At 36.1% G+C, this 26,779-nt stretch overlaps 1 protein-coding gene across 8 annotated transcripts in view; it reads left to right on the top strand.

The window, feature by feature from the left end:
- The window catches only part of KHDRBS2 (KH RNA binding domain containing, signal transduction associated 2), a 773,215-nt gene that overhangs the window by 635,107 nt on the left and 111,329 nt on the right, over window positions 1–26,779 (top strand). For all 8 annotated transcript variants that reach the window (XM_059880504.1, XM_024983848.2, XM_059880501.1 and 5 more), the window contains exon 8: window positions 23,574–23,632. In XM_059880504.1, the coding sequence (XP_059736487.1) occupies window positions 23,574–23,632 (59 nt within the window). The remainder of the gene's footprint in view (window positions 1–23,573; window positions 23,633–26,779) is intronic.

Genomic DNA, 26,779 nt, shown 5'->3' with positions numbered 1-26,779 from the left:
ATTTCATGGCTCATCATGTTTTCACTGTTAAGTAATTCTAGCTATTTCTCTTAAATTTCCTCTTTGATTTCTTGGTTATTTAGAATAATATTCTTTTGCTTCCACTTTTTTTTTTTTTACAGAATTTTTCCTGTAATTGATATTTAATATGCTAGTGTTCTGGTCAGAACAGATACTTATACGATTCCAGTTTTGTTAATTTTACCAAGGCTTGGCTTGTGACCCAATATGTGATCTATCCTGCAGAATGTTTCATATGTACTTGAGGGAAAAAAAAAAAAGTGTATTCTGCTGCTTTTGTATGAAATATCCTGTAGATATCAATTAGATCCATCTGATGTGATGTGGTTGTTAGCGTTTGTCTTATATGTTGAAGTGTTACCATGTTGGGTGCATAAATATGTATAACTGTTATTTCTTCTTCTTGGATTCATCCCTTGGTAATTATTTTGTGTCCTTCTTTCTCTCTTGTAACTGTTTATTTTAAAGTCTATTTTGTCTGATATGAATATTGCTACTCCAGCTTTCTTTTGATTTCCATTTGTATAGAATATCTTTTTCCATCCTCTCACTTTCAGGCTATATGTGTCCCTAGGTCTGAAATGAGTCTCTTGTAGACAACATATACATGGATCTTTTTTCTGTATTCATTCAAGCAGTCTGTATCTTTTAGTTGGGGCATTTTTTTTTTTTTCCATTTACCCTTAAGATAATTATTTATATGTGTGTTCCTGGTGCTATTTTCTTGTTTTGCCTTTGTTTTCATGGTTCTTTTCCTTGCCTTGTGTTTCCTGCCTAGAAATGCTGCTTTAGCACTTGTCGTACAGCTAGTTTAGTGGTGCTGAATTCTCTTAACTTTTGCTTGTCTGCAAAGCTTTTAATTTTTCTGCCAAACCTACATGAGTTCTTTGTTGGGCAGAGTATTCTTGGTTGTAGGTTTCTTCCCCTTTCATCACTTTAAATATATTCTATCACTCCCTTCTGGCCTGCAGAGTGTCTGCTGAAAAATCAGGTGATAGCCTTATGTGAATTCCTTTGTATGCTGTTTTATTGTTGTTGTTGTTTTGATTTTTTCCTTTCCTTGTGCTGCTTTTAATATTCTTTTCTTTGTATTTAGTTTTTGTTAATTTGATTAGCATGTATTTTGATGTGTTTCTTCTACAGTTTATCCTGTATGGAACTCTCTGCACTTCCTGAACTTGGGTGGTTATTTCCTTTCCCATGATAGGGGTGTTTTCAACTATAATCTCTTCAAATATTTTCTCAAACTCTTTTCTTCTTCTGGGACCCCTATAATTCTAGTGTTTTTTTTATTTAATATTGTTCCAGAGATTTCTGAGACTGTCTTCAGTTCTTTTCATTCCTTTTTCTTAATTTTTTTTTCTTCAGCAGTTATTCTGTCATTCTACCTTTCAGCTCACTTATCCACTCTTCTCAGTAATTAGCTATTGATTCCTTCTAGGGCATTTTTAGTTTCAGTAACTGTTTTGTTCACTGCTGTTTGTTTGTTTTTCATTTCTTCTAAATTCCTGTTAAATATGTTAAATGTTTCTTACATTTTCTCCATTCTATTTTCAAAATTTTGGAACTTCTTTACTGCCATTACTCTAAATTCTTTTTCAGTTAAGTTACCTACTTCCTTTTCATTTATTTGGTCTTATATGTTTTTATCTTGCTCCTTCATCTGTAGCATTTTTTTTTTTTTTGTAATTTTCTTTATTTTTGATGAATGGGACTGTTCCTATCTTACTATTTGTTTGGCTTAAGGTTTCCAGCAGTGGAGCTTGCAGGATGTTGGGTAGGGTCAGGTCTTGGTGTTGAGATGTAGAATTCAGGGATGCCATGCTCTGATTTATATCCCCTGGGGCCTGATGTTCTCTGTTAGTGCAGCAGATCAGGCTCTCAGCACTCCTGCCACAGGAGCTTAGGTCTGGTCTCTGGCCCATGAACCAGAATCCTATAAGCTGTAGGGCACTGCAAAAAAAGAAAAATACAAAACAGAAGCAGACAATATATATATATATATATATATATATATATATATATATATATATAGTAAATTTAGAATTTAACAGACATGTTAGAGAAAATATGAACCTATAAAATAGGCACTAGAGAGTAAAACTGAGCTCCAAAAGTAAAGAAAAAAATAATAAAAAAATAAAAGGGAGCATAACAATATCAAAGAATAAAAATAAAGTGAATTTAGAAAACTAACAGATCTATTAGAAAATATAAAAGTCTAAATGAAACAACCCCTTGAGGATGAAACCAGACTCCAATAGCAAAGAGAGGGAAATATATATTATTATATATTATAAATATATATATATATATATATGATAATTATATTAATATTATATATATTATATTAATAGATAAAGACTAGAAGGAGGAGAATAATAACAAATATATAAAATAAAATAAATTTAGAAAACTAACAGAAATAGAAAAAAAAATAAAAATAAATGTGAAACAAGCACTGGAAGGTAAAATTGAACTCTACTGGCAAAGAGTTAAAAGAAAAAAAGGAAGGTAGAAAAATCTCTGGTTTTTGTTGTTGGGGCTTAAATGGGGAAGGGCCTAGGCAGTGGTCAGGTTTACGTGGAGGCAGAGTCTAGGCAGGGGTGGGCTCCTGCTCATGACCCACACCTCAGGAAAAGGTCTTATGTGGGCCTGGGGAAGTGGGGGCTAGGCTGAAACCAGCCATGGGGTCCTCCAGAGTGTCAGGCCCAGGGCACCAGGGGGCACCCCAGGGCTGAGTGGTGGGGTGACCCCTGATGGGTTCCTGTTCCTCCACACCTATAGGCACTCTCTCCTGGTCAGGTGGCTGTTTATCCTCTCCTCTTCCTCTTGCACCTGCCAGACATACATGGACAGAGGGTGCCCTTTGAGGGAACCCTGGACTACAGAGGGGGCCACAGTGGGCAGAAGGAGGATGAGTGACAGGAAGGTAGAGGGGGTCCCCAGAGGAAGAAAGGGGGCTCAGAAGGCAGATGGCTCCCGAAAGGCAGAGGGGTCCTGGAGGGCAAAGGGCTTTGGCCTGAGGACTCAGGATGCTCCTCAGGGCCAAGTGGAAGGGAGAACACCAGGTGGCTCCCCACTCCTCAAACCCTGAAGGAGCCTCTCCCAGGCATCCTGGCTTTTTCTCCTTCCCTCTTCCTCTCACACTCACAGGACCTACCCCTGGTAGAGGGACCCTGAAAAATAGAGGGATCCCTGGAGGGCAGAGGACCAGGGCCAGGGCCTCGAGAGGCTCCTTGTGGTTAAGTGTAGGGGGAATTCAAGGCACTTCCTGCAATTGATCCTCCAACCCCTGAGGCTCTCCTCCTTCCTTGTCAGTCTCCTGGAAGCAAGTGTTCCTCTCCTGATACCTGAATTTCTCCCCTCCCTAGCCACCCCTCAGCCACACTGGTCCCCTCTGGCTTCGACTTCCCCTCTCCTCCTTGCCCCCTCACCCTACATGGTACCTGGTTGCCTGGGGGTTTCTTTCTATCTGCCTGATTGTTGGAAGTCCCTCACCAAAGTCTGGTGAGTATCCTAGATGTAGGGGTAACATGGACTCCATGTCTTTCCCCTCTGTTATCTTGGTTCCAGTCCCTGAATAAAGTTTTGATAAGATGCTGACTGTGGAGTTGGATCTTGGGAAGAGTACGAATACCTTCCTATGTGAAGAAGTAGAGGAATTTTCATCTAGATAGAAGGATAACCATGGTCAGGGGCATGCGGCTGTGAAAAGATTTGTAACTTTGAGACAGACTCCACCATTTCAGGGTGTAGGGTATATAAATAGGGGAGTAATAGGGAAGAGGCTGCATAATTAGAACATAGATAGAAAAGGGACTAGTATGCTGTACTAAGGAAATATCACTCAGTCTCAGAATTGGAGAAAAGGAAGACATGAAAATACATAATTATAATTCAGTTCAAAGCATGATGCTACTCTGGTGGCGCATGGAGATAGCACCTGACTCACATTATATGCTTAGAGTCTCTGAATAAATGTAGCCTTGTTTCCTCACATAAAGAAAAGACTTAAAGAAGTAGAATCCCTCTTATCAAATTTTGGGGCTTCCCTGGTGGTTTAGGAAGTAAAGAATCTACCTGCAACATGGTAGACCTAGAGGAACATCAGAGATCTTCCTGATCCCTGGGTCAGGAAGATCCTTTGGAGAAAGGCATGGCAACCCACTTCAGTATTCTTGCATGGAAAACCCATGAACAGAGGAGCCTGGAGGGCTACAGTACATGGGATTCCAAAGAGTCAGACTCAACTGTGTGATTAACACACTAAATAACTTACTTATTTGAAATTTCAAAGTCTAGAGCATGAAAATAACTCTTTAATAAGTAGCAAATCATCTTGGGACATTACACAAAACAGGTGAGATTTCATTTGTGATTTAAATGGAAAATAATATAAATCACTATTATTAAATAGACATAGTGCAGCTTGTACCAATGAATTTAGTCTCAAAGGCAACCAGATTAAGTATTAAAATAATTAGAAATTATACTGATTTTTACAGCACTAAAATCTTATTGATACTCATGAATTATGACTCAACCAAAGAAATGTGCATACACAGTCAAAATTATGTCCATTTCAAGCTAGGGTTCAATAGCTTTGAACCCAGGTATTTGTACCAAAAGTAAGCAACAGTGCATTTATTAATGTCATGTATTCTTGAGCTTAATGAATCAGTCAGTTGAAGGTCTTATTTATAGAAAATAATTGCTACTAAGTAATGATTATTACACACAATGAAACAGAAAATTAATGTTTTATTAAAAAATTGCTCACTCCTCACTTATGTAATAAAGCATCACAGTAAGCAAAAAATATAACTTGAATTAGAAAAAATGATTAAAGTGTTTATAAAAGACTATTTTCATAAATTTATGCACAGTGCTGAATCATGGGAAAAAAAGCATATTTAAATGTTTTTCTCTCTCATTTAAGGCATGAGGCTATACTCTCAATAGATCTATTTTCTATAAAGGGATTCACTGCAAAGCTGATCATAATTCTATATGACATGCCTTATATGTATCATTTATATTAATCCTTAGTCTATGAGAAGAACAAATATGTCACTTCCCTCATGAATAATCATCCTATATTTCATCTTCTGAATATCAAATACCATCAGTTGAAACTTAAGAGGGTATTTGTGGTTATTTTACATTTCAGCATATTTCAAGAAGAAAGATGGGAATCTCTCTATCAATACTGCAACATTTATGAATATAGAAAATAGGATCTTTATATCTATGGCTTCAATGATGGACAGTTATCCAATATCAGTATTTATTGAGTGTCTGCTATATACTAAGCACTTATCATGGGCTGTCACAGATTCTTATTAATACTTGAGAGAAATATAACCATTGCCATAAAGGTGAAAAAATGGAGTTCAAAGAGATTTGTCCAGATAACAGTTCAATAAAAATGAAAGATAACAGATCTCAAATTGCAGTTCAAATATCTTTTTTTTTTTTTTTCTGTATTCTGTATCATTTTTTACAAGACATGCTGATTTTCCTCTGCATGGATCAGACAAAGGATATCTTGAAATGGTGGACTTTTTAATGAGCTACTTTTGAGTGGAATACTCATAGCTTTGACTTTCTCAAAACAAACTGGTCAGAAAAATAACCACAGAGCTTTGTTGTGTTATCTATCTATCTGTATATCTATGTTTAATGTATTTAGTTTACTGATTAATTTCAGGAGACAATATTTATGTTCTATTTATCCACAAACATGATTGTTCTGTACCACAGTACTTTTTCTGTGATATGAATGGTTGAATGCAATGAATTAAAAAAAAAAAAAAAGATACAATGTAAATTTCAAAGATACTTTGAAACTATTCATGGAATCTTGATGGATTTTGAAGGAGTATTTTAGAAATATAGAATATAAATCATTTCTCTTTCCCCATGATAGATATCTCTGAAAACCACTGACAGTAGAGTATGGAAACAGGTATTTATGTTTTAGCTAACACATACACACAAAAAGGAACATATTTCAATTAACATTTTTTAACGCATACATCAAATTATCAACATCCTTCAATTTTTGAATAAAATTACTTTTGAGTTTCATTTTCAAATCCATTTTAATTATTTTTGTACTAGAAATGTATGAAATAAAAGTTATGCAGAAGAGTTTAAAGTTTTGATATGGTTTATATTTAATACCAAGTTTTGAGAGTGAATACTCAACAAAGAAAACAGCTATGCTTAAACACTAATTTCTAGTGAAGGAAGGTTAATTTGTTTATTTTAATCCTCCTTTTGTCCTCAGAATAAAGGCAAGTTTCTAAGCATAGAAATTCTTAAACAGAAAATGAAGTTATAAAATATGTACACAATTGTGGCTAAGTAATTTAAGCTATAAATTTTTAATATTTAAATCACTTATTAATTCCAATGATATTAGTCCCTATGATTTTAATTCTAAAAATATGAGATTATGAGCTTTGAATTATATATATGAATTCACTAATAATTGGCAACTGCATGTAGTATATGTTTTCTTTCCTATGTTCTCTTTTGCTTTATGGCTGGATATATCAAATAGTGTTTCATACTTGTTGGTCAGTCACTCAGTCATGTCTGGCTCTTTGAGACCCAATGGACAGCACCATGCCAGGCTCCCCTGTCCTTCACCACCTCCTGGAGTTTGCTCAAACTTAGGTCCATTGGGTAGATGATGTCATCCAAAAATTTCATCCACTGTCGTCCCCTTCTCTCCTGTGTTCGATCTTTCCGAGCATCAGGGTCTTTTCTGATGAGTCAGCTCTTCACGTCAGGTGGCCAAAGTATCGAAGCTTCAGCTTCAGCATCCTTCCGATGACTATTCAGGATTAAATTCATTTAGGATTGACTTGTTTGGTTTCTTCTCAGTCCAAGGGGCTCTCAAGAGTGTTCTCCAACACCACAGTTCAAAAGCATTGATTCGTTGGTGCTCGGTCTTTATGGTCCAACTCTCACATACATACATGACTACTGGAAAAACAATGGCTTTGACTATATGGACATTTGTGGGCAAATAATATATCTGTTTTTTAATATGCTATTTAGGTTTGTCATAACTTTTCTTCCAAGGAGCAAGCATCTTTTAATTTTATGGATGCAGTCACCATCTTCAGTGCTTTTGGAGCCCAAGAAAATAAAGTCTCTGACTGTTTCCATTGTTTCCTCATCTATTGATCATGAAGTGATGAAACCAGATGCCATGATCTTTGTTTTTTGATGTTGAGTTTTAAGCCAGCTTTTTCACTCTCCTCTTTCACCTTCATCAAGAGGCTCTTCAGTTCCTCTTCACTTTCTGTTGTAAGGGTGGAATCATCTGCATATCTGAGGTTATTACCCCCTGCAATCTTGATTCCAGTGTGTGCTTCACCCAGTCTGGCATTTCATATGATGTCTTCTGCATATAAGTTAAATAAGCAGGATGACAAAATACAGCCTTGACATATTCCTTTCCCAATTTGGAACTGGTCCATCATCCCATGTCCAGTTCTAACTACTACTTCTTGACCTGCATACAGATTTCTCAGGAGGAAGATAAGGTGGTCTGGCATTAGCATCTCCTAAAGAATTTTCCATAATTTGTTGTGATCCACACAGTCAAATGATTTAGCATAGTCAATGAGGCAGAAGCAGTTGTTTTTCTGGAATTCTCTTGCTTTTTCTGTGATCCAACAGATGTTGGCAATTTGATCTCTGGTTCCTCAGCCTTTTCTAAGTTCAGCTTGAGCATCTGAAAGTTCTAAGTTCATGTACTATTGAAGCCTAATTTGGAGAATTTTGAGCATTACTTTGCTATGCTAGAATATGAAAATTTTGAGCATTACTTTGCTATCCTAGCACATGAAATGAGTGCAATTGTGTGGTAGTTTGAACATTTTTTCACACTGCCTTTCTTTGTGATTGGAAAGAAAACTGACCTTTTCTAGTCCTGTGGCCACTGCTGGGTTTTACAAATTTGCTGGCATATTGAGTGCAGCACTTTAACAGCATCATCTTTTAGAATTTGAAATAGCTCAACTGGAATTCAATAACCTCCACTAGATTTGATCATAGTGATGGTTCCTAAGGCCCACTTGACTTCACACTCCAAGATGGCTGGCTCTAAGTGAGTGATCACACCATCGTGTTTATCTAGGTCATTAAGACCCTTTTTGTATAGTTCTTCTGTCTATTCTTGCCACTTCTTCTTAATATCTTCTGCTTCTGTTAATTCCATACCATTTCTGTCCTTTTTTGTACCCATATTTTCATGAAATATTCCCTTGGTATCTCTAATTTTCTTGAATAGGTCTCTAATCTTTCTCATTCTGTTGTTTTCCTCCATTTATTTGCATTGATCACTGAGGAAGGCTTTCTTATCTCTCCTGCTATTCTTTGGAACTCTGCATTCAGATTTATAATTAAGAGAGTTTAATTTATAAACTCTTGAAAATATTTGCTAATGACCTAATAAATATTTTGAGTCTTTATTCTATTTACTATTAGTATTAATCATGACAGTGAGTTTAAAGACCACCACTCATTTATAATGTCTGTTATCAAAATTCAAGCACATTTGCTTGATATATATGCTTTCAATATACATATGCTTTCAAATAATGCCTTCTATAAACCACTATGTTGCTTTACATTTAAATTAAATAATTAGCTTTTAATATTTGGATGATAAAGTACATTTTAACTTTTACAACATGATAATTAATAATTTGAACCAATTGTACTACTTGATGTTAATGTGGAGAATCTAACAAGCATTGTTTTTATGTTAAGAACTTCTATATAGACATTGCCTAGTTTGTGATCAGTGGAGTCTTGGGAATGGATCTGAAGTAAAAGTGAAGAATTAGAGGTTGAGGAATTGAACTCAGGAGACAGCCTTGGGAAGGACCACATGTATGGGTGGATGTGGAAAAGCATCTGTCGCCTTGACCATTCTTCCAACTTCATCTCCTGAAACCCACCTCTGCCCTGCCACACTAGCTGTCTTGCCATTACTCAAATGTGCTAAGCACACACCTACTTCATAGTCTTTTTAGTTTTTTTCTGGAATACTCTTCCTCTAAATTTCTAAGACTTGCTCCTTTATCTCCTACAGGTGTTTGTATAATATTGCCGTGTTAGTTGCTCAGTCATGTTCAACTCTTTGTGACCCCATGAACTGTAGCCTACCAGGCTCCTCTGTCCATGGAATTTTTGAGGCAAGAATACTGGAGTGGGTTGTCATTGCCTCCTCCAGGGGATGTTCCTGGCCCAAGGATTGAACATGAGTCTCCTGCTTTGCAGGCAGCTTCTTTACCATCTGACCTGATGGTAAAGAGCCAACAGTTTAATATTGATTTAACAGAAAAGCACTTTTTGACCGCTTTTGTTGTTCACATGCTAAGCTGTGTCTTACTCAGTGATTGGCAGCATGCCAACCTCATCTGGCCACTCCTTTGACCACTTTAACTATGATTTTACCCCCTATTTTAATACTTGATGTCCTTCTTCCAGCTTTAGTCTTTTCTCTTTGGCACTTATGACTATTAAACTTTTTTACTTCTCAACTCTGTGAGGGCAGGCATCTTTGTCTATTTTGTTCACTGCTGTAGTCCTTAGCACTTAGAATGGTGCCTGGTACATAATAGGTTCTCAATAAATTTTGTCAGATAAATGAAGAGAAAGTAGGTTGGAAATATCCACAATATTCATCTATTTATACTTCCTTGTACATGTGTGCTAAGTCACTTCAGTTCTGTCTGACTCTTTTCAACTCTATGGACAGTAGCCCTCTGCCAATGGGATTCTCCAGGCAAGAATACTGGCGTGGATTTCTATTTCTTCCTCCAGGGGATCTTCCTGACCCAGGGATTGAACACACATCGCTTAAATCTACTGCATTCACAGGTTAATTCTTTACTGTTAGTGCCATCTGGAGATCCAGCCAGTCCATCTTAAAGGAGATCAGTCCTGGGTGTTCATTGGAAGGACTGATGTTGAAGCTGAAGCTCCAATACTTTGGCCACCTGAGGCAAAGAGCTGACTCATTTGAAAAGACTCTGATGCTGGGAAAGATTGAGGGCAGGAGGAGAAGGGAATGACAGAGGATGAGACGGTTGTATGTCATTACTGACTCGATGGACATGGGTTTGGGTGAACTCCGGGAGTTGGTGATGGACAGGGAGGCCTGGCGTGCTGCAGTTCATGGAGTTGCAAAGAGTTGGACATGACTGAGTGACTGAACTGAACTGAGTGCCACCTGGAAAGCCCATACTTCCTTGTAGTACTTACATTTATTATTCCAACATATCTAAGTAATATGTTAATATAACTCCTATTTGTATTCTCAGGATGATACTGCTGTTCAGTAAATATTTATTGAATGATTTAATGTAGTCACAATTTTCTAGGTAGCTTCTCGGTGGTAAAGAATCTGCCTGCCAGAGTAGGAGATGCACAAGATGTGGGTTTGATCCCTGGGTCAGAAAGACTCCCTGGAGGAGAGCATGGCAACCCACTCTAGTATTCTTGCTTGGAAAATCCCATGGACAGAGGAGTCTGACAGTCTACAGTGCACTGAAAGCAAAGTTTTGACCCTCAATCCCATAAGAAATTGAAAAGGAGAATAATAAACTCAAAATCTCTATACTTTAAAACCCCAGGTTCAAACTGCCTGCAATGGCTTAAAGGCATCTTATCTAAGTTCCTTAACCTGTGTGCTATTCTTTTGTAGGTGAATAAAATCTTTTATTCTGCTACATAGAAGTTTTCTAAGTAAGCACCAAATCTACTTTTCCTGATAAAACCTCTTGAAACCTTTAGGTAGATAGATAGATGGATATATAGATGTGCCTTAAATGCTCAGTCATGACTGACTGCAGTCCCTTGGACTGTAGCCCACCAGGCTCCTCTGTTAATTTAATTCTCCCTGCAAGAATACTGGAGTGGGTTGCCATTTCCTCCTCCATGGGATCTTCCCCATCCAGGGATAGAACCTGAGTCTCTAACTTCTGCATTGGCAGGCAGATTTTTTACCACTAACATAGCCTGAGAAAGATAGATAAATAGATAACTCTAATTGAAGTTATGTTAAGTAAGGATCAAATAAATTGGTTTAAAAAAAAAAAATGGAGACCTGTTCTAAATAGAACTGAATGCTAAGACCTCAGTGGAATAAGATAGCATTAGATTCTCCAAATAGAAAGGGGAGTTAAGGGATGAATACACAGGTAGTGAGGGATGTAACCAATGCAATAGATTGTTGGACGATAACTACATTAGAAGTTAGCTGTTTAAACTGAAATTGGCATAAAACTCATCAGTTCCAAGACATCAGTTTACTCAGTTGGCCAACATTTTTGAGCATTTACCATATATCAGGCACTGGGTTACTCCCTGTAAATATATGATGGTCCAAATAGCCCTGAATATTATAAATAAAGCTTTATTTGGAAAGACATAAATAATTACTAGCACACATAAAAGTGAAATTCAAAAATGACAATGATATATGTGAGAGGTAAACAGAGTTGTTGGAACACATCATAAGGTTATTTGGAATCTGAGAAGGTTTCCTAGAGGAGGAAATAGTTGAGCAGGAAATTAAGAGGGTTTTGAAAATTTTGTGTGCTTGGGTCAGGCCTTGTTCTTGATCATGTTGGGATTTTTTTTGAGGAGGAAGACAGGTAAATGCAGAGGGATTCTCACAACTCTCACATCTGGTCTTCCTAATCACAGTTAAGTCAAGATCAAAATGTCATTAGGTAAATTATTTCCCGTCTTTTTGTCTAGTACTGTGTAGATAAGTTGATAATGATTGTTTGAATAGATATAATGGACTACATGAAGTATAGGTTGTCCACTGAATTCTGTCATCAGATACACCAAAGTTCAATTCCAGTTTTACCACCAAAGACCTGGTTAGCTTAGGACAAATAACTTAATCAGATAAACCCAGATTATCTGTTCTGTATTTTGCTCAATACAACTAACTCAAAAATTGTTGTTATGATTAAATATGACAGTTTTAACTTAGCAAAGTTTGGGATGTATTAAATATGACAAAAGTATTAAATGTTTGTTTTTATGGTTATTACAGTTATTATGGCCTCTGGGAAGGAAGAGTGGGAGAATTTCAAAAGGACAAATAATCTAATTTCTTGTTTAAGGCCCCTTTCCATTTTAAATTTCTCAGTTCTAAAAATCAGGTGGTGAAAATGGTTAGGAAATAGAAAAGAAGATTTAAATCAATAAGAAAATAAAGTGATATAGGTTCTGTCTTTCACTGCAAGTGTTATTAAAAATATTAGCAAAAGAGAATTAAACAAATCATGGTAGTTTATAACCCATGCATTTGAGTTTGGGCCTCGAAAACATCTGGCTTAATATATGTATCACTCTCAAGATCCACCAAATCTTCCAAAATACTTTTTAAACTGCTGAGTGAGGTTAACCTGGAATTAACCTCTTTTCTTGCCTTTTAATACCTGTAAAGTTGTAAGGGAAAAAAAAAAAAAAAAAAAACCTAGATGTGTAGCAATTCAAACTGCAGTTATTGAATGTGACATCTAATGAAATGAAATAGTTGTGAGTTATCTTCAAATAATTTATCCTAATATTTGAATTTTCTCACGTGTTTTAACAAAAAAAAGTCTAAGAACATAGATATAAAGAAAATAGAGATGGAAAAACACAAGGGAGAAAGCAGTTGTGAAGAGAAATATTCATTGTACAGGTATTCATTTTTCCAATAAATATTTGAGTACCTACTATATGATTGATACTCTGGCTGTTAATGATGATACAACAACAAGAATGAGACACCACCAACAGAGGGATTTGCTTAAGACAAGAAATGCTTATGTTTGTCCCCTTTTTAAATCATTCCAAACTCTTTACCATGATTAATAAAGGTCCTTCAAGTCGTGGCCCCTGCCTCCTTTTTCACCCTGTCTAGCTCACACCCGCCTGCACCTGCTCTGGGGGAGTAGCTGCCCATGCCATGCTTTTAATCACCTCTGAACTTTGCTTGGTGCCAGTGACTTGCCCTTAAGCCTTCTTTACTCCATTTTCATTTAAGCACTTAATTTCTTCTTCTTTTCAGTTTTGTCATTTGATGAATGAAAAACCAATAAGTCACTCCTTATCACTTGCTTAGTGGCTTTTCTGTGAGACTGTAATTTTCATAAGGGCTTTTCCAGGGCCATTTGTTTCATTTTTAGTGTTTTACAAAATAGACTGAATGTATCTATATGGAACTGCTATGTTTTATAATGGTTATTGTACTGTTACATGTATAGGCAGAGATAATGAAAATTAAAGAATACCAGATCACCTTACCTGCCCCCTGAGAAACCTGTATGCAGGTCAAGAAGCAACAGTTAGAACCAGACATGGTACAATGGACTGGTTCAAAATTGGGAAAGGAGTACGTCAAGTATGTCACCATGTTTATTTAACTTATATGCAGAGTACATCATGTGAAATGTTGGGCTGGATGAAGCACAAGCTGGAATTAAGATTGCCAGGAGAAATATCAATAACCTCATATATGCAGATGACACCACCTTTATGGCAGAAAGTGAAGAGGAACTAAATAGTCTCCTGATGAAAGTTAAAGAGAAAAGTGAAAGGGCTTACTTAAAAGTCAACATTCAAGAAAGTAAGATCATAGCATTAAATTCCATCACTTAATGGCAAATAGATGGGGAAACAATGGAAGCAGTGACAGACTTTATTTTCTTGGACTCCAAAATCACTGCAGATGGTGACTGCATCCATGAAATTAAAAGATGCTTGCTCCTTGGAAGAAAAGCTATGACCAACCTAGACAGCATTTAAAAAGCAGAAAAATTATTTTGCCAACAAAGGTTCCTATAGTCAAAACTATGGTTTTTCCAGTAGTCATGTATGGATGTGAGAGTTGGACCATAAAGAAGGCTGAACACCAAAGAATTGATGCTTTTGAAGTGTGGTGTTGGAGAAGATTCTCGTGAGTCCCTTGGATTGCAAGGAGATCAAACCAATCAATTTTAAAAGAAATCAATCCTGAATATTCATTGGAAGGACTGATGCTGAGGCGGAAACTCCAATACTTTTGCCACCTGATGTGAAGAACTGACTCATTGGATAAGACCCTGACTCTGGGAAAGATTGAAGGCAGGAGGAGAAGGCAGAGGACAACATGGTTGGATGACATCACCGACTCAATGGACGTGAGTCTGAGAAAGGTTCAGGAGTTGGGAAAGCTGGTGTGCTGTAGTCCACAGAATTGCAAAGAGTTGGAAATGACTGGGTGATTGAACAACAAAGAATATATTGAGTGCTGAGAGAAGGGGAAAAATGCAGCTAATTTCCATGGAAAAGTAAATTTTGTTCTGGAAAAGATGTCAAAATGGAAATTATTTATAAGAATCTATTTGCAGATAGGTCACATTCTCTAATGTAAGCATAAAGTTGATCCTATTGGCAGTCTTAACCTTCAGTGTTGGAAATAATAGGAGATGACTGCCAAAGGAAGACCTGGGAAGAGCTATGAGAATTATCAGGTAACATTACAGTAACATGATGTTGAAGGAAGCTGTGAAGTCTTGAGCTATTTGATGAAGGGTCTGTAATGTCTCTGTCCCACCAGTGTTTGGTTAATGCCCTGGATGACACTGAGAAAGGTTGTGGTTGGTGGCAAGAACTGATTCATAAACCTGTGTGTTTTACCCATTAATCTACACACTAGATTCAAGAGCTTTATAAATAGCACTTGTATGAAGCTTTATTGAATTTAACAGATGGGCTTGATGATCATGTCAATGGATTAAAAATAAGGGAACTAACAATTTTTGATTTGAAGGTGGGGATTGGGCTGAAAATGTGTCTTTACTTAACAGTTATCTCTGAAAATACAGTGTAAATGCACAATATAACAAAGTTTCAGGGTAAATGCTGAAGAAACAAATATTAAGAGAACCCACTTAAGCACTAAGAATAGTTAGATAGTTATGAATCATTCATATTAATACATTAAATCCCTTTATCCTTTCATCTGAAATATTATTTTATAAGTTTTACTTCTCTTCAATTCAGAAAATAGTCAGTAAAGCTTTAGTTGAAATTCATAGTCATCTGTGTTTTCTACTTTTATACCCAAAAATCTACAGCTTAAAAACATTGGAATACACACAGGGTATAAACCAAATGAATTGAAAACTGTGAATGTGAAAGCTTTAATCTTATGAGGCCACAATAATCTCTGGTGTATCTGTAGAGTGTTTAATCATCTCTGATATATTTTTTAATATCCTACCAAAGTACATAGTTTGAAAAGTTAAGTAAATGTTGCTCTTTAACAAATTTCATTCTCTATTCCTCCCAAATTTACAGGTCTAATTGGTTTGATTATATGAACACAAACCTATAGAACAGATCTCATTTTTGTTACTGCCAATGTCTCTATTCACAATAATTGAATGTCTAAAAACTTGTTTATAAGCTTGGTTAGTCTCACTGACCTGTGAACAGGTTTATCCTAGCATCAGTGCAGTTTCTCTGGCCACAGGAACATGAGCACCGAGTGCTGGATGAGAAGCACTATGGGAATGGCAGTTTCATCATGACACTGATGGGCTCACTAAGAACTTACTTCAAAAATTAGCTTGATTATAATGAAGCTTTCCCCAGAAACTAAATTTTATCTTACTTTTTTTCTATTGTTTTAATTTCCATTTAATTAGTTGTCTTCAGTTCAGTTCTGTTCAGTCGCTCAGTCATGTCCGACTCTCTGAGACCCCATGAATCGCAGCACGCCAGGCCTCCCTGTCCATCACCAACTCCTGGAGTTCACTCAGACTCACGTCCATCGAGTCAGTGATGCCATCCAGCCATCTCATCCTCTGTCATCCCCTTCTCCTCCCGCCCCCAATCCCTCCCAGCATCAGAGTCTTTTCCAATGAGTCAACTCTTCACATGAGGTGGCCAAAGTACTGGAGTTTCAGCTTTAGCATCATCCCTTCCAAAGAAATCCCAGGGCTGATCTCCTTCAGAATGGACTGGTTGGATCTCCTTGCAGTCCAAGAGACTCTCAAGAGTCTTCTCCAACACCACAGTTCAAAAGCATCAACTCTTCAGCGCTCAGCCTTCTTCACAGTCCAACTCTCACATCCATACATGACCACAGGAGAAACCATAGCCTTGACTAGATGGACCTTTGTTGGCAAAGTAATGTCTCTACTTTTGAATATGCTATCTAGGTTGGTCATAACTTTCCTTCCAAGGAGTAAGCGTCTTTTAATTTCATGGCTGCAGTCGCCATCTGAGGTGATTTTGGAGCCCCCCAAAATAAAGTCTGACACTCTTTCCACTATTTCCCCATCCATTTCCCATGAAGTGATGGGACCAGATGCCATGATCTTCGTTTCCTGAATGTTGAACTTTAAGCCAACTTTTTCACTCTCCACTTTCACTTTCATCAAGAGGCTTTTTAGTTCCTCTTCATGTTCTGCCATAAGGGTGGTGTCATCTGCATATCTGACGTTATTCATATTTCTCCCAGCAATCTTGATTCCAGCTTGTGTTTCTTCCAGTGCAGCGTTTCTCATGATGTACTCTGCATATAAGTTAAATAAGCAGGGTGATAATATACAGCCTTGACGTACTCCTTTTCCTATTTTGAACCAGTCTGTTGTTCCATATCCAGTTCTAATTGTTGCTTCCTGACCTGCATACAGATTTCTCAAGAGGCAGGTCAGGTGGTCTGGTATTACCCTCTCTTTCAGAATTTTCCACAGTTTATTGTGATCCACAGAGTCAAAGGCTCTGGCATACTCAGTAAAACAGAAATAGATGTTTTTCTGGAACTCTCTTGTTTTTTCCATGATCCAGTGGATGTTGGCAATTTGATCTCTGGTTCCTCTGCCTTTTCTATTTTTTTTTTATTTTATTAAATTTTAAACTTTACATAATTGTATTAGTTTTGCCAAATACCTCTGCCTTTTCTAAAACCAGCTTGAATGCCAAGAAGTTCACGGTTCACATATTGCTGAAGCCTGGCTTGCAGAATTTTGAGCATTACTTTACTAGTGTGTGAGATTAGTGCAATTGTCCAGTAGTTTGAGCATTCTGGTATTTTTCCTGACAGAAATTTTATGTACTTTTTCTATATATGTATTAGTGTCTAAGTCATGATGTCAAAAAGCCAAAATGTTGTATATAATTTTTTTTAATGAATAACTAGACAAGGATTAATGCATTAATGCAGGTAATGTGTTCTATCATGATTTTACATATATACCAGCTACTAGGAAAATTATATCTGCTCTAACCACTGGAGTAATAAAGTTTCAAGTTTCAAATCACCAATAATTATCCTAATTTTAATTAACACTTCTCTAGTTGTAATTGTGTTTGCCAGCTTTGATTGCTACATTTTCTAAAATATAAGGTGGAATAATAATGTCCATTCAAAGTAAATGATCATATTGTGCTTGAATTCATTTGTCCACTTTTAACTTGTATGTAACATATTTAAACAACATGATAAATTAAAATAAATATAATGCAATATAACTTTCTGAAATAATGAAAAGGAAGGAATAGAGCCAATAACATAGCTTACTGTCTCTAACCAAATCATATATGTATTTAAAAATGATTGAAAAAAAGCATAACATTGTAGAAATTACAAATGCATCAGTTACAATATTTTTAAACTTTTAATTTGAATTTTAATCAGGCCTGCTGTGATTCATGGGGTCACAAAGAGTCGGACATGACTGAGTGACTGAACTGAACTGAACTGATTTTTCTTTTTATTAATGAATTATATTTGTCTTAAATGTTTTATTAGTTTCAGTTTATGTGTAGTATAGTCATTCAATATCTCTATAGATTATGTATACCTGTGGCAAATTCATTTTGATATTTGACAAAACTAATACAATTTGTAAAGTTTAAAAATGAAATAAAATTTAATAAAAAATAAAAATAAAAAAATAAAGTTACTATAAAATATTGACTGTATTCCCTGTGCTGAGCACTACATCCTTGTAACTGACATGTTATATGCTTATTTTACACCTGTTTGCACTTTTTAATCCCCTTCACTGATTTTGCACAAGCCTCTACTCTTCTGCCTGCTGGTAACCACTAGTTTGTCCTTTGTATCTGTGAGTCCATTCATTTATTGCTATGTTTGCCTTTTTTTTAGAGTCAACATATAAATGAAGACCTACAGTATTTGTCCTTCACTTTCTGACTGACTTAGTATGATAATCTCTAGTGGCATCTGTGTTGCTGCAAATTTTATTCTTTATTGTGACTGAGTATTATTGCATTGTGTACATGTACCACATCTTTTTTATCCACTCATCTGTTTATGGACATTTAGGTTGCTTCCATTGGAGAAGGCAATGACACCCCACTCCAGTACTCCTGCCTGGAAATCCTGTGGATGGAGGAGCCTGGTAGGCTGCAGTCCATGGGGTCCCTGAGTGTCCGGCACGACTTGAGCGACTTCACTTTCACTTTTCACTTTCATGCATTGGAGAAGGAAATGGCAACCCACTCCAGTGTTCTCGCCTGGAGAATCCCAGGAACGGGGGAGCCTGGTGGGCTGCCATCTATGGGGTCACATAGAGTCAGACACGACTGAAGTGACTTAGCAGCAGCAGCAGCAGGTTGCTTCCATGTCCTGGCTATTGTAACTATCGGTTCTTTTGTTCTTTTTCTTCTTTGCTGTTTCCATTGCTACTGATATAAGTAGACAGCATTTCTAAAGCATATGCAAAGTTTTCTAAAGATTTTTTTGCCAAATGTTTTATTATTTTGAATTCTTTTATTTAATCATTTATTCATCAACAAATATTTTCTGAATACCTGTTTATCTTCAATGAATTTCTTTAATTGCCAATTCTATTATTTGGGATATGGGCTAAGCTTCTCTTATAAGAAGATCCACAATTCAGTTGCCCATACAAGAGAAACACTTATCTCCTTCACACACACTAAAGCATGGCAAGTAGGTGGGCTTTGCTTCATGACACCATTCAGGGTTCCAGGCAAATGGAATGCCACCTGTCTTAATTCAGGCTGCTCTACATGATACCATAGATTGGGGGTTTTATAAACAATAGATATTTATTTTTTTTTTTCAGTTCTGGAGGCAGTAAGTCCTAGATCAGAATATCAGCATGGTTGGGTTCTGATGAAGCCTTCTGGGTTGCAGACTGCTGTATCTTTGTATCCTCATATGGAGGAAAGAGAGCAAGAGAGCTCTCTGGGGCTTCACCTTTTTAAAGGCACTAATCTCATTAATAGGGCTCCACCCTCATAATCTAATTTAATACCCAAAAGTCTCACCTCCTAATACCACCACAATAGGGATTGAGATTTGAACAAATAAATTTCTTCTTTTCACAGCTATTTGTAAGCCTTCCCCAGACAGCCATTTTGCTTTTTTGCATTTCTTTTCTATGGGAATGGTCTTGACCCCTGTCTCCTGTACAATGTCACAAACCTCCATCCATAGTTCATCAGGCACTCTGTCTATCAGATCTAGTCCCTTAAATCTATTTCTCATTTCCACTGTATAATCATAAGGGATTTGATTTAGGTCATACCTGAATGGTCTAGTAGTTTTCACTACTTTCTTCAATTTAAGTCTGAATTTGGCATAAGGAGTTCATGATATGAGATACAGTCAGCTCCTGGTCTTGTTTTTGCTGACTGTATAGAGCTTCTCCATCTTTGGCTGCAGAGAATATAATCGATCTGATTTCGGTGTTGACCATCTGGTGATGTCCATGTGTAGAGTCTTCTCTTGTGTTCTTGGAAGTGGTTGCTTGCTATGACCAGGGTGTTCCCTTAGAAAAACTCTATTAGCCTTTGCCCTGCTTCATTCTGTACTCCAAGGCCAAATTTGCCTCTTACTCCAGGTGTTTCTTGACTTCATGCTTTTGCATTCCAGTCCCCTATAATGAAAAGGACATCTTTTTTGAGTGTTAGTTCTAAAAGGTCTTGTAGGTCTTCATAGAACCGTTCAACTTCAGCTTCTTCAGCCTTTCTGGTTGGGGAATAGGCTTGAATTACCATGATATTGAATGGTTTGCCTTGGAAACGAACAGAGATCATTCTGTCATTTCTGAGATTGCATCTAAGTACTGCATTTTGGACTCTTTAGTTGACCATGATGGCCACTCCATTTCCTCTAAGGGATTCCTGCCCACAGTAGTAGATATAATGGTCATCTGAGTTAAATTCACCCATTCCAGTCCATTTTAGTTTGCTGATTCCTAGAATGTTGATGTTCACTCTTGCCATCTCCTGTTTGACTTCTTCCAATTTGCCTTAATTCATGGACCTGACATTCCAGGTTCCTATGCAATATTGCTCTTTACAGCATCAGACCTTGCTTCTATCACCAGTCACATCCACAGCTGGGTATTATTTTTGCCTGGCTCCATCCCTTCATTCTTTCTGGAGATATTTCTCCACTGATCTCCAGTAGCATATTGGGCACCTACCGACCGGGGGATTTCCTCTTTCGGTATCCTATCATTTTGCCTTTTCATACTGTTCATGGGGTTCTCAAGGCAAGAATACTGAAGTGGTTTGTCATTCCCTTCTCCAGTGGACCACATCCCGTCAGACCTCTCCACCATTGCCCACCCATCTTGGGTGGCCCCACACAACATGGCTTGGTTTCACTGAGTTAAACAAGGCTGTGGTCCGTGTGATATGCTTGACTAGTTTTCTGTGATTAAGGTTTCATTGTGTCTGCCCTCTGATGCCCTCTCCCAACACCTACCATCTTACTTGGGTTTCTCTTACCTTGGACGTGGAGTATCGCTTCATGGCTGCTCCTTACCTTGGACAAGGGGTATCCCCTTACGGCCACCCCTCCTGACCTTGAACGTGGAGTAGCTCCTCTCAGCCCTCCTGTGCCTGTGCTGCCGCCGCTCTTAACAAATCTCTATTCACTTTTGTTTTTTCTGGAAAAATGGCACATTCTTATTTGAGTTCATAACTTCTTTAAACATTTTTTTAAAGCAGCAAGGATTACCAATAATTGGGCTTTTTCTGGTTTTTCCTCATAATGCTATAATACATATGCTTATAGCCTGCCATTTAGGTTTTACTGGTGATAGTATAAAATGAGCCATCAGCTTTCTATCAAACAGTACTTTTTTCTTACACATTCTGCTCTTCCAGTGAACTAATAGTCTATATTTGAGATTTTTTTTTTTTTTTGTCATAACAATCCCTGAGGTAGGCAGTGATTTAGAGTAAGTCTGCTTCTATGTAATAATTTAGAGACAAGTTCCTTATATGCTGCAGTGAAAGACTTCCTAGGTATTAACTTTATTTCCATGGTAAATGCTAGATCATATTTTTTAGTGCATTCTACCATCTGAGGAGGTGACTGCACAGTAACAAGATGAGGAGCTTGCTCTTCATTTGGAAATGACCTCAAAGTTAACACCCTTATTTTCGTGCATATCCCATGTTTCCTGACACAGTCACAAGGGCATTTCTTGCTTCTAGATTGGTTGAGAGTGTATTTCATTCACTGTGTGGCCATTTGTTCATGTAAAATATTTTCTTATGGAAGCAATGAGAAGTAATATTTGGATAAGTAAAAGCATGAACTCTGTAAGAGTCCATTATGATTGTTATCTATTATTCTCCCATTATTTTGCATTATCCATTATTTTCAACTTCCCAGCTGGTGCTAATGGTAAAGAACCCATCTGCCAATAGGAGACATAAGAGACATAGGTTTGATCCCTGGGTTTGGAAGATCCCCTGGAATAAGGCATGGTAACCCTTTCCACTATTCTTGCAAGGTGAATCCCATGGACAGAGGGATGGAACAAAGGTCTGAGTTTTGAAAGTTAAAATTCCCTCTTTGTGTAAATATGTCATTTATGTTAGACAATAACTCAGCTTCTTGTCATGGTCTCTCTTAGTCATGTTCCTTTTCCATCTTAGCTTGGTCAATTAAAATTAAACTGAAATCCATTCAAAAACAAATTACCACCGCTAGATAGTCATGACTGCCACTTCTTGATAATCCTGGAAATCAGTGTAAACTCTCAGGACTTTGCTACACATATATGTGGGTTCTCAATTGGGTTGCATCATTTCTAAGAAGATAAACATCCAGCCACCAGCCTTAGATTTCTACAATCTCAAGTCTTAGAAGTATGCAGAGAAAACTTATTACTGTAAGTTTTTTTTTTTCCTTAGAGAGTCTGTATATAATTATCCTGCCAATGAAGATGAAGTTATCTTTCTCTTTTCCAGCTACATTACACTAAAATGAATTATTCCATATCAATTGCTTCCCAGAAATATAAAATTGACAGAACTTCCATCTATCTTTCTTTTCACCTCTAATATATAGACATTTCTTTTTCCCTTCTCATTCCTTACTATTGATGAAGTCTCAAGTATTTTATAAAATTAGGCCTATGGGATTGTCTTGAGGGATAAAGACAACCAAATAATTTTAGGTCTTCCTGTCTTCCTTCCAACCTAACCCTTTGGCAATTTATCACACACCTTCCACCCTTATACAATTTGGTATTTGATATTAAGCCCTTTTATTGTTACCCTTTTATATACTTGATAAGAATTCATAATTGTGATAGAATTTATAAATTTATACATAAAATTATATATGTGAATATACATATAAATTTTATGTACATAAGCATAAATTTATTCAGGCAGAAATCTTTAGATGAAGGAGCTGGGGTGAAAAAATATAGTGTACCAAAAATATTGTGGATTTTTATGTATAATACACATTAATTATCCAAATATTAAGTTAGTTTAAATATTTTCCACTTTTTGTATAGTATTTTTAAAAATTATAACTTGGTTACATTATGCTAAGCATCTAGCAAAATATTAAATGAGAGGAAATAGCTTATATATGTGAGAAACCTATGGACCTATGCTGTGAAAAAGTTGGAGAGGAGTATAATTTCAGTGTATGAAAGTGAAGATGAAATTTATGTATATTTCTTAAGCTAATTGCATTAAAGGTTATACACAACTGACCAGATTGTCATCTTCTGTAGCACTTTTTCTTGGAAATAGACCTTTCATAATTCTTCTCTTGAAGTCCATACTTGTGTTTTAGAGGACATTTGATTTATATAAGTGGAGGATAGAGATTTTTTATAAAGTACTAATGTGGGATGAGAAAATTATAGCACTCATTGTCAATAACCTGTATTGTTCTTACTGAATATTCTTTTTTTTTATTTTTTATTTTTTTAAAATATTATTTTATTTTTAAACTTTACATAATTGTATTAGTTTTGCCAAATATCAAAATGAATCCGCCACAGGTTACTGAATATTCTTGTTAGAATTGTATTATTCAGTGAATATTATTCTATTATTATTTATGTTCAAATATGTGTTTTATGTCTAGAGACTCTTGGGATATTACCTTAGTACACATTTTGATTTCAAATTCCATATAAGTTTTAGGGTTGATTCCTCCCAAATACAGTAACATTGATTACTGTCTAAATCTATTGCAGTGTTCCTGAATACTATGACTATGGTCATGGAGTAAGTGAGGATGCCTATGACAGCTACGGTAAGACCTTTTCTTTACTAAAACTGAAATCAAAACATTCATCAGTCACTGACAACTCAGAAATTACTTCTATCTTTCTAACCCCAGTTTTTTTTAGAAGTCCAGGTCACACTAATTTATGTAATTACAGGATGAGATTTTACCTAAAGAGCCAGAAAATTGGACAGATTAATTTTTATCAAAATTCCAAAAGCAATTAACCACAATCATAGATAATTTTCAACAGCAACAATGAACATTCTGGATAGTGTCTTTCTTAAATGTTTCACTGTTTCCATTGTCTGACTCATTGATATGACAACAATGTTTTGTCTTTCTGTTACCATAAAGTTCATTAGAATAATACATGGTTAAAAGATTTATAAACTTTTAAGGACAGAAATTGTAACTTTCAAGTTATTTTTATTGCATGTAGTTCCTGAAAGTGCCAAATAATGATTGATTAATAAGAATTAATAGTAAGCGTATCAGTCTATAAATTAATTTCAAAACTACATAATTTAATTTAAAACCCATTTGAAGTTAATTGTACTTCAACTCAGTAATATTATTGAGTGCCTATGATATATCAATACAGTTCATTACTTTAGAAGTATAGTTTATGGTTCCTGAAAATATATATGCAGTATCACCAGTTGACTGCCTTGAAAAAATAGCATTCACTTAAATACTCCCAGTCCTAGATTTTTATTAAAATAATATGAAGACCAATCTGTTCCTCTTTATGAGAAGCAGTAAAAGAAATGATGAATGTGGCCTGTGTTTGGGGCTCCATGTAATGAAGGTGTAGTACTCCATTGGGACAGGGAAGGAAGTGTTCAGACATTGGGAGAAAGTGCACCCTCCTCAGAACAGAGGCATCAAATCAACTCACTTCTCTGGTGACTATCATAAGGTCAATTCAGAAACAGGAGCCACCATCATAATGATTTCTATCCAAAAATTGAGTTTGTCCTTTGAGCACAAAGATATTGTCAGGCTTTAGGAATATGATGGTGTACACAATAGACATTGTCCCTCCCTGGTTCTTACTGTCTACTTTTGAGAAACGTATTCCTACATTTAAAAATTGTGCCAGACTATAAATCATGGGATGAAGTAGAAGACCAGAAATCATTACTCATGCAACAAATACTTAATTAATGGCTAACACATGCACGCCATTGACCTCAATCCTGGAGATACTTCAGTGAACAATCTTTTAAAGCTTACATTCTAAGTAGAAGATACATTATTATTTATGGATCACTTTTTCAAATGGAATTTTTATTTATAAAATACAGTAATTGCTTTTCACATGTGGCACATAAATTTGAGGAAGAATCATCACCTGTGAGATTTAGTTTACAAAATTATATGCTCTGAAGAAAATGGCAAGGATGAAATTGATGATATGTGACTGCATATTTGGTAACAGGATGGGAGTTTATTTAGATTGTATCACTTTTTCTATCAATATTTTCTTTCTGTAAGCATTGCATTTTATTCTCATATTTCTTTATTCTCATTTTATTTTTTATTGCAGTATAGTTGATCTACAATGTTTTATTAATTTCAGGTGTAGAGCAAAGTGGATCAGTTACACATACACATATATCCACTCTTTTTTTTAAAGATTCTTTGCCCATGCAGGCTATCTATTTCTATTTCTCAGTTATTTACATTTAAAATGTTAATACATGTAAATAAGGCAATAGGGAAAATGTGTGAATATAAATAATTACTTCTCAGACCTTCTGATGGAGCTGCAGGAGCCATCGTCAGGAGGTCTGGGCTCACTTCTGAAACCTATTCTGTTCTTTCATGTTTGTTTAGCTCTTCTGCTGCAGCCAAGTCTAGAGATAGACTTTATCATTTTATAAGCCACCCTGCTCATAAACACTAGATTTCATTCTGAATAAATTAGAATTTACCAACAAGCGATTCTCTGCATACAGAAAGCAATTGATAATAATAATAATAATAAAATACTTCTTAAGTGATGAGGAAAATGTAGAAAATTGTTTGGCTTATCTGGACACACTAAGAAAGATTTGAGTCAGGAATTTGTATATAATAACTTTTATTACCTAATATTTCAGCCAAATTGGCCATATTCTTAATGTTGAAAGATTAAACACATTTATGGCCAAAAGAAGACTTCTCTTTAGGATCTTGACTTTTTCTTTGGCCACCAACTTCTTTTGCCATTTTCTGACATTGTTGAGCAAATGTTAGTTCAAAAATACACTTCACATTCAAGATAATTTGACTCGCTGTTTGTAAATGTTGATGTATCAACCCTTTATGCATGCTGACTTAGGAAGTGTTTCTTGATTTTCATGTCAGAAGGGTAATTATTCTGACAGAATTTGTTTCTTTTGTTGGAGTCTGGAGATAACATTCCAGAGACAGTAACCAATGCACTGCAATGCTTTTCCATGATTTAGTTCATAGAAAACAATGAAGTACAGAAAGGAGGCTACTCACAAATCAGGATTCCAGCATCTCAGTGCCCCTTCCACCATCCCATTATCCACTCACTATAACCCATCTCTGCTGCACTGGGCCACAGAATGCAGTTTGGAACTATGAACAAAAGTGCCTGTGTTTTACACATTGCACATGTGAAATTAATTACATATTATAAGAAAAATTTTGCCACAGATGTTAAGAAGTGTAAGTAGATACATAGGTATGACTAACCTAAAAATAAGTTATTTTTATTACTCTAAAAATAATATGTATACACTATAGAAAATTTAGGTTAAAAAAGGAAACTTAAATTATACTCATTTATTTATTCATTCTTTACTGTTTGTTATATGTTTCACTGATTTTTAAATCCATCATGATACATATCTTATTTAAAAAAAAAACAAAATATAGACTGCTTTCTAAAGCTTCTTATAAGATTTTCCTATCATAAAAGTTTCTTTTAGTTCTGCATTTGACAAAATGTAAAATTTAATATATATTCATATGTACTGTTATAATTATCTATGAACATATAGATTTGAAACAGGATGCTCCTTTTGTATAACCAGGAAATAAAGAAACTGCTTCCCATATGAGTCGGTTGGTAAAGAATCTGCCTGCAATGCAGGACACCCGGGTTTGATGACTGGGTGGGAAGATCCCCTGGCAACCCACTCAAGTATACTTGTC

Source organism: Bos taurus, chromosome 23 (assembly GCF_002263795.3).
Source record: "Bos taurus isolate L1 Dominette 01449 registration number 42190680 breed Hereford chromosome 23, ARS-UCD2.0, whole genome shotgun sequence".
Lineage (NCBI taxonomy): Eukaryota > Metazoa > Chordata > Mammalia > Artiodactyla > Bovidae > Bos > Bos taurus.
This window is presented reverse-complemented; position numbering and strand designations above follow the sequence as displayed.